The sequence below is a fragment of the Anneissia japonica genome, unplaced genomic scaffold, assembly GCF_011630105.1.
Source record: "Anneissia japonica isolate Jap-2015-1 unplaced genomic scaffold, ASM1163010v1 scaffold288096_len198612_cov187, whole genome shotgun sequence".
NCBI classification, from domain to species: domain Eukaryota; kingdom Metazoa; phylum Echinodermata; class Crinoidea; order Comatulida; family Comatulidae; genus Anneissia; species Anneissia japonica.
The window spans coordinates 72,225-81,673 of record NW_022701639.1 but is presented as its reverse complement, the minus strand read 5'-3'; the positions used below and the strand labels follow the sequence as shown (position 1 = coordinate 81,673).

General features: G+C 33.5%; 1 protein-coding gene across 1 annotated transcript; it reads right to left on the bottom strand.

The window, feature by feature from the left end:
- Positions 1-1,799: 1,799 nt before the first annotated feature.
- On the bottom strand, positions 1,800-8,397 carry LOC117103660. Its single transcript, XM_033244259.1, has 8 exons — positions 8,050-8,397; positions 7,164-7,357; positions 5,547-5,642; positions 5,372-5,443; positions 4,489-4,596; positions 3,864-3,992; positions 2,533-2,593; positions 1,800-2,089 (listed from the first exon to the last, which is right to left on the bottom strand). Exons 2-8 carry the CDS (start codon positions 7,347-7,349, stop codon positions 1,962-1,964), a joined length of 780 nt encoding a protein of 259 aa, XP_033100150.1. The 5' UTR covers positions 7,350-7,357; positions 8,050-8,397; the 3' UTR covers positions 1,800-1,961.
- Positions 8,398-9,449: the final 1,052 nt, after the last annotated feature.

Genomic DNA, 9,449 nt, shown 5'->3' with positions numbered 1-9,449 from the left:
AGAGCGGAAGACGCGTGGTGGGAAAGTATGACAATTTAGTGGTTTTATAGGCTTATTTGATCGATTTTAGACTCTGCTTCACGCCGACGAATCGTGTTTTTCTCCCCGACGCTCCTCCGATCCATACCCATCAAAGAGCAATTAAAAAAAAAAAAAAAAAACCTTGATGCCTACAAATAGCATCTGGCAACCTATAAAGCCACCCTCCCTAATGATTTTAATTGTAATAATAATAGGCCTATTTTAAATACAGATGTGCTTTGCAAATAATAATTTTCATATTTCTGTTGCATTTGTTCCTCCCACAGATGGGCATTGCCCTCTTTTGAGCAATCCTACCAAGTAGGTCTACTGCTGAGTCGTTCTGTATTTTTGTATTTTTATGTTGTTTTTGTAATTTTGAAATGGTGAAATGAAGTTATAGTTAGTTACTCTATTTATTCACACTCTCTGCTCTGCATGGTTGGGGCTGAGGTGGGCAAATTTTGAAAACAAATGCTCCTTTAGAGCCCCGAGCTCCGGAAATAGCACATATTTACTTTTAAAATAATTTATTGTAGGCCTACTTCACTTCAGCGGTGAAAAATTTTGATTGCAAATCCCAGCCGGCTTGACCAGTATGCATTTGTCTGGTGATGTCAGTTTGGTAGACTCAATCCAACTCTTTATACTGTTGTTTATGTCGTTATACCGCTAACATTTTCAAAAATAATCTTACTAAAATTAAGATTGTCAAAAAAAGTTTTCAATTAATTTATAACACGGGCTTGAAGTAGATAGGCACTACAAAACACGCACATGGTGAATATTTAATAAATATATTAAATAAGTACAGTAGCACCTTTTTTAGACTAACGAAATTTATTGCGACACAAGCTTTCTCTAGCTTTATAAGGTGAATCATATAGGTAACAGTTGTATATTTTTTAATGTAACAAATATAAGAAAAGGTGGTCCGGCCAAAGCCGTTGCGGCCGGTGCGGTTCATATAATGATTAACTTATCGATAGATTAAAGTAATATTGAAAAGAGTACAGGAAATTCTGGTTATGGCTCAAAGTCGAAAAAGCAGTTATAATTTACACTTTATTTACACTTCTTATAATCCTCGAGAATAAGTCCCATTAAAATTAAGTGCACATTCCAAGCAATATATGACCCATATAATAGATCATAAACATTTTCGTTGCTTCAAAAATTTAGAAATTTTAATATAGAAAATTTTATTATGAAAACATAAACAATTTCTTATTCCTGCTATAAAGTCACCACATTTAAGTAGCCTTTAAAATCTAATAATTTATGAAGACGAATTAAATATTTTCATTAGTAACTAACTTATTACTAACATTAGTTACTAAGTTTTATCTTAACTCATTATGTTAATATAAGATATCAGTATCATTATAATCATCATCATCATCATCATAAAAATCTTCATTATCATCATCATTACCAACACCATCATCATTACCAACACCATCATCATCCACTGTACGTCATCATCGTCATCATTACCATTACCATCATCATCATCATCATCATCATCATCATCATCATCATCATCATCATCATCATCATCATCATCATCATCATTATCAACATCATCATTATCATCATCATCATCATCATCATCATAATTACTATCATCATCATCATCATCATCATCATCATCATCATCATCATCATCACCATCACCACCATTATCATCATCATCATTTTCATCATTATCATCATAACTATTATGAGTATGACCATTGTCATTGTCGTCGTAGCCATCGTCATCATTATCATTATCATTATCATTATTAATATTATTATTATCAACATTATTATTAGTAGTATTGTAGTAGTAGCGACAGCAGCATCAGTATTAGTATAGTAGAAGAAGTATAACTTTTATTAGCCCTATCATTACTTTATATTGCAGATTATTGTTCCTGTTAATTACATTATATACTTCATGTTGTATATGGTGGGGGATATGCACTAGGTGCATTGTAGCTATCAACAACGTGCATGGTAGTTGCATGTGTATGTTGATGAACGTACGGCTGATTGGGATATGGTCCCGTGGTATTCACGAATGCTGAAAAATGAAAAATAAATAAAGATCTATTGCAGAAGAACTCAAATTCATTTCTTCTCTCCACCCTTCTCTCCCCTCTCTTTTTAATCTAAAAACATTTAAAACAAATAAAAACCATATGATTGAATATTACAAAATATAACTTTAAAACTTATTCAAAATCTTTAAAAAATAAACCAAATATAAAGATATGTTATATTCAATTTTAAACATGCCGTTTTTTCATTATCTCCTCTCTCCGCCCCCCTCAACTCAATCTCTCTCTCTCTCTCCCCCACCCGCCTCTCTCTCACCTTCTCTTTCCGCAATCAGTAAACATTTCAATTAGTCTTCTCTAACAACACTTTTATCATTTCAATTCCCTTTTGTTTAATCTAAACTTAATAAATAGAATTCCTTTCAGTTTAAACATTAAGACAATATTATATTTCTCTTTTACTCACCATACTGTGTATTGTGACTGGTGGCACCACTATTATACTGTACGACAGGCTGGGTAGTAACCTATGGAATATATACAACATTTTGTAAAACCACTGTAGAAGTAGATCTCAAAAATAAAACTCAAAAACCAATTTGAATATTGAGAGACTTATTATAAGTATCAATAAGTTATTAACTTCCAACCATATCAAAAATAATGTTTTCACCGATTTAAAAATCCATAATATTTATCTAGTCAATTTCTAGTCTAGTCTAGTTTATTTCAAATAGGAAAATAATTTTATTTTTAATTTTTTAACCTCATGACCTCATGGATCCTAATTATCCCTTGATGATACAATTATTATCTGTCTTCTTTTCGGAGTTTAGAGACATGGTATACACTAAATCGGACAGCTTAGCTCAGTCAGCTAATCTGGTGGTAGCCATTGTGTGTGCGCTGAACCGTAGAGATCTCTAGGTCCCCAGTTCAATTCCCATCGCCGCTCTCCTTGTGTTTCAGCTGGAGGGCGGAAATACAACTTACAAGTTACGATAGAGCACCGTTTTTGGATGCGATGTTTAAGCCGTTGGTCCCGTGTGCAATATGCAATATGGCCCATGTGCATGTTAAAGAACGCAGTAAACTCTTCGGAAAAGGGTAGGGGATTGTCTCCCGGTGTGCTGCCCAATTCACCACCAGAAGGATCCCGAAACAGGTCTTCAGACATCCCAGGTTATCCTTGGTGTGATTCACACCGAAATTTATGTTTACGTTTATTCAATTCAATTCAATTCAATAAATCTTTAATAATCCCACATGCGGCAATTCAAATCAGGTCGACATTACAAGCATCATAAAAACATGACATTAAAAATATAAAACACAGAAAAATATACAATGAAAAAAAAAGAATCGTTGATTAAAAAAAGTATAAGTAGTAGCCCTACTCATTATTAAGAAGTCGAACGGCAACATGTAGGAACGAATTTCTACATCCATTTGTTTTACTCACCGGACACCGGAATCGACGCCCATGTGGTAGAAGCTCAAAATCATTAAACATTGCATGATTACTGATTTTTAAGATAGATAGATGTTATATGTTATCTATGTTTTATGTTATTTATTTTATGTAACATCAATGCACTAATAGAAGAATTAAATTAAATATCATGGTAGTAGGCCTACGGAATGTGTAGCAATAACTACAATATGTGTGTGAGGTCTTGGATTCGCACAATCCACCTTCGCAGTTATAAGTGCCTGCACGATTTGCTCAATTTTGAGGTCAAATATAGATACAGAACGGCAGTGTATTTTAAAAATAATTTTTGTACGATTTCTTACCACAGTTTCTCTGCGTGAACAGTACGTTGCACTTGCTGTCAGTACAACAGCCCATATCGCAGCAATAACCTCGGCAAACGACAGTATAGCAAGCGTTATATCAATCCCAACACGAGCAGACCTGAGACTCTGAGTTTGAATAAGTCATATATTATTATTATCGTTATTGTTAATGGCACTGTTAGGCTATTTGTTTTTTTTTTATATTCAGAGGCGGTGCTATAATTTCCATGACGAGGGATCCAAAATTCCATACAACGGGACCAAGGATCCCGACGGGGGTCCAAATATACCTCAATCGCTCTAGATGTTCGGAATGCCCAAATTGGAAAACGTATTTTAAGGAAGTGTTTCACCTACGAAATAATTGCCTTCTTCCCCGGCGGGGCCCTGTGCCCCTTGGAATTCCGCTGGCGCCGCCATTGATACTGATATTGATATGCTATAATTATAACTATTATCATTATTCTTATACTTATCATCATCGCCATTATCATTGTCATCAATAGGCCTATCATTATTAGGCTACAATTATCATTATTTTTGTTAACATTTATGTTGACGACCTGTCAACTATAATATCGTAAGTTTAGAAGTCAGATAACCAGTTTGTGCAATAACTTACATAGTAATAATTATAATATGGCTCGTCAGAAGCAGCTATGCTGGCAATGATACCCAAGCTTAATGCATTCAAACCAACGATGATTGACGACAAGTGGTATGTCACAACCTGAAAAGGTTTGACAAAAGATTAATAGATTTTAAAGAGTGAACATTTGGTTAACCATAAAGGTATTCGTCTACCTGGTTCAGTTTAACCTAGCTAATGTCTTTGAAGAGAATAAGCCATTCAAGGTGCACATTGACTTTGTCAGACATTTAGGCCTACCCGCAATTGACCCAAGCTCATAAATAATAATATTAACGATATTTTTAGCGGGCGGATTGACCTATTTTTCAATTGGTCATGGACCGATGCGCATCTGCGTGTGGTCGTTTTTAGAAGAAAAAAAAGTGTAATTATCACTGAACTAAAATAATATTTAACTGCAACAAGTAAGCTTGCGTCTAAAGTGCTTAGAAATGGTACCGTATTGAACGAGTCTCTAATACCAATACAGTTAATGTCGAAGAACGTGAGAGCTCCCCTAACCATAGCACAATTCGTTTTAGTTTGGACTCAATGTATATACAGTATTATGATTCCCAGTTCGCTCCTGCATGTATACCTGGAAGAGTAGAAATTGCCTGCAATGGCGCAACCCTTGCACCCTGTTTGTATTGTTACATGATTTTGTGCATAATTAAACCCATATGTATGACCGTATATGGTACCCATATATACTTGCTAGATAAAACATTGTCATATAAAATATAAAGTGTTTCCAGCCATGGATAGGCCTATTACTAATAGGACATAATCTCAGCAACTGTTCAGAAAGCCTACGTAGGTTTGTGAACACTATGTTAAGATCATTTGAGAATTATATTTAATATTTACTTACAAGACAATTCTTCTGAGAAAAACTTCCTGTAGTGCTACTGGCACCTATGCCGACAATAGCAAAGCACCCGATCTGAAATAAAGAAAATACGATGCACTTAAATCATCAACTATTTGTAGGGTTTTGATTTTTACGGTATCATTGTTACAGTACATTAAACCATGGTTAAACTTACCACAACACCAAGCCAGATGCCTGCTCCACTATATATATTACAGTGAATGCAAGTTGCAACAATGCCAAATATTCCAATTAATATTCCAAGTATCAGCTATAGAGTAAAAAAAAAAAATTAAAAAATTATACTTAGAATTACGAGTGCGTAACAAATTAAGTCAGATAGTAAACTTCAATAAATAAAGAGATGACTAGGCCCTATAATATTCTATTAAATTATTTCCCTGTTCAAACAAAGACTTTCAGTTAAGTCTTTGGTTCAACCCACTGCCAGCTTGTATGTCTTGTGAAAACATTGCTTTCCTATAAAAGTGAAGACATTTTTGTTGGTCATAGAGGCAAAATGACCAGTTTGTAATTCATAATACACAAAAGAATAAAAGAGGTCTGACACAAAAAAACTCCTAGCACTACAGCCAAAACCTATTGTAGACCAACATCAAAACAAACACCCCATTGTGCACCCCACCTTACAATGGTATAATCCATTGTTGGGTGGCTTTTGACAGGTGTGACTTTCGACAGGGGTGGCTTTCTTCCTACATTCGTAGCAGAATGGTAGCACCAGATTGCCGACGGGCTGGGGGAGCACCGATTGCGTGAAAGGGGAAACGAGAACTTATTCGGCTGAGGCCAAATAACAGCCCAGGCCCTCTGGTGGGAACTAGGGACGAAGACCAGAAGTTCCGACCAGAATTTTAAGAAGCTTATAATAGGTGTGACTGTGCCTTTCGATGTTATACAGCACTCTGTATCCTACATCCGAATTTTCCTATTCAATTTTTGTGCAGATTATTTCTTTTTTATTTTGCGCGTTGTTGTTTGTTTGTTTGTTTTTAATAATCGATGTAACAACTTTCTTCTGCTTGAAAATACAGAGTTCACTCCTGCCCCAATTCGAGACCACCTATATATGTATGGGAACATAAAAATGTGGGGTAGTTTATTTTAACCCTCTTTAATTAGAGGGTTAGCTTTGTGCTAAAGTTTAGAGAGTGTTAGTTTTGCTACTTTGAAAGTGCTCTTGAAAAATTAGGTGGCCTCGAACTTTATATAAAACTAGGGGATACATAATTGCGCAGAAAAAGACTCCGTCGAAGAAGACTGAATGAATGATGAATTATTTGTGTTTTATCGTTCTCTTTCATGTCGCGTTTTCTTTTTTTTTTTTCAATGTAGATTTTTGATGTATTAAATGGTATTGGGATTTTGTGATGATTATTGGTTTCAATCGTTTCTATTTGCTTTTAATGTATATTTGTTATGTATGTATATGTTTAAAGTGTATGTAGGCCTATGTATATTTTAAATTTCTGTACAGCGCCGGTGAACATTTTTAATGGATATTGTTTTGCGCTTTATTAAATAATAATAATAATATTATTATTATTATTATTATTATTATTATTATTATTATTATTATTATTATTATTATTATTATTATTATTATTATTATTATTTGTCCTGGATAGCAAACAATTTGTGTACAGTTTTCTCGTCAAACTTTTAAGGCGGGGCCACGACAGGAGGGATATCCTTGCCAATAGTTCCAGACAGGTCCATTTAACCTCAAACAGATAATGGCCGAGTAATGTAACTAATTTTTTGTTCTTACCCGAAATAAACTGTTTGTTCGTAGAGATTTATTGTCTACAATAACTCTTCGGCTGGCTGTATTAACTGTCTGTACGTTGGTAACGGCTGTGTTAGGCGCAATTATTATCCCAGGTTGTTGCTGAGGCTGATACTGGTTTCTGTAGTATTGCGGGGGTAGGCTTGTTGTCTGAGTTCGGGTGGCCATCCTTTTAACTAATAAACAATGAATAACATGATACATGTACTTTCTAACATTCAATAATAGAAATATAACAATAATAACAGCAACAACACAAACAGAAACAACAACAACAAAATAATAATAATAATAATAATAATAATAATAATAATAATAGTAATAATAATAATATTAATAATAGAATTAGTAATAATAATAATACTAATAATAATAATAATAATAATAATAATAATAATAATAATGATAATGATTATAATAGTAATAATAATATTATATTGGTTTTAAGCGATATTCCGTTAATCTGTTATTTTTTACATGATGTTACAGGATAGCGACGCTTTTTGGCCAAAAAATCTTGTATTGTCCAAGTTTGAGGATAAACACTGGTAGAACTATTCCTACTGGATATATAATTTCACAATATCCTTAATAATTTCTTCAACAGGCATATAATTTACTTCCTCCTTACATTCCCGAACCATTCAAGACCAAGTTCATTCTTACCCGAACAACATTTCTAACTATCAGAGTTAAGCCTAATAACAATACTAGTAGGCTAACAAAATGTTAAAGGCTTACAATTATTTATTAGGCCTAGTTAGACAAAATTAATGTAGGCCTAGGGCCTATTGGCTTAGACTATTGAAGCACATTTGTTGCAATAATATTGACTACAAAATATTTAGAAATATTAAACAATTCTTACCTGTCTGTTAATATATCATTTGTTAATTCCACAATAACATGTACTGTGTTATAATTTATTTTGTACTTTCGGTTAATAATTGAATGAGTTGTTACAATACTAGTACTGTGTGGTCAACATTAACGGTATCGGTGTTATGTTAATCATTAACCATGGCCGTTTAGTGGCTTGGCACTATATCATAATTTACCCTTCCTCTTCGTCGATGATTGGCTGTGATATAACCTCGTACTGACACTTAGAACATTACGAGTGCGTGACTGATTATGTCATCAGCTAGTGAGAATGTCACTTTAATAATAATAATAATAATAATAATTCATAAAGAGCCGGACAGGTTACTGAAGGTGTGATACGTCATGGAGTACAAAGTCCGAAGTTAATGATTAAGTGACCCGGTACTTTTGATAACGTAACATGCTGAAGATCAGTTTTATTTGTCTCTTTTGTATGTACAGTAAGTAGATTAATCTGTTTATCTATTGACAGATAAAACTTAATTCCAACGTGCGTAAGGTTTCAATAAGAGAGAAATAAAAAAATGTTCTTCCTTGAGTCCGTGATGATTAATTCACAAAATACTGTTTACTGATAAAATACATCACAAGCTATTTTGTTTAGGTTTATAGATGACCAGATCTGTGCTCCATTAGACATACATACACCGCTTATTTGGACTCCAAGTCCGCAAAATGGTGTCACTACTGACAGTTTATCTTCGTTTGTGTTACCATTATTTATTTGTCCAATAAACAACGAGAAAACACAATCTAAAATGGGGAGACCAGGGCCAACCAAAGTGAACTTAATTATAATAATTGTAATAATTAACCATGACTTATAGAAAGACCTTTTAGAATGTAATTACTTCTTAATAATAATAAAAAAAAAACAACAACAACAACAAACAAAAACATAGCTCTATTACAATCTGTATTGAGCTAATTAATAAACATAAGCAAATAAAATGTATTATTATATAATATAATTATTATTATTAAATAAAATGTAATATTTTAATTGCTACTTTTAATATAAGTGCAATGCAATGCCAGGGGAGGTAAAGGTCACATGGGCCTTTCTTTTTATTAATTCCTGCAGATCAATACAATGTTCATATGAGTTAAGACCCTTACCCTGACCGGCATATATAATTACACAATCTTTGAACATACGTGTGGACATTTTTAGTAATAGGTCTATTTGATTATTTGCGCACGCGAGATAACGTTGCCCAATATGTTTGTGTCAAGTTCACATAAATAATTTCTTTAGTGTTTGTATTTTTAGTACTAATTGTCAAAGATAATCAGTAGATACCGATATCCCTTTGGTAAATAATTTATTTTTATTGTCTTTGTTTGCTCTCGGTTTGGACTTCGTTCTCATCACTCGCCCGC

What these genes read in the sequence shown, in the direction of transcription:
- LOC117103660 (XM_033244259.1), bottom strand. Translation starts at nt 7,349, where the DNA reads ATGGCCACCCGAACTCAGACAACAAGCCTACCCCCGCAATACTACAGA. An exon ending in GTTCACGCAGAGAAACTGTG is followed by an intron (nt 2,594 to 3,863) that starts GTAAGAAATCGT and finishes TATATTCCATAG; the next exon opens with GTTACTACCCAGCCTGTCGT. An exon ending in CAGTCACAATACACAGTATG is followed by an intron (nt 2,090 to 2,532) that starts GTGAGTAAAAGA and finishes TTCATTTTTCAG; the next exon opens with CATTCGTGAATACCACGGGA.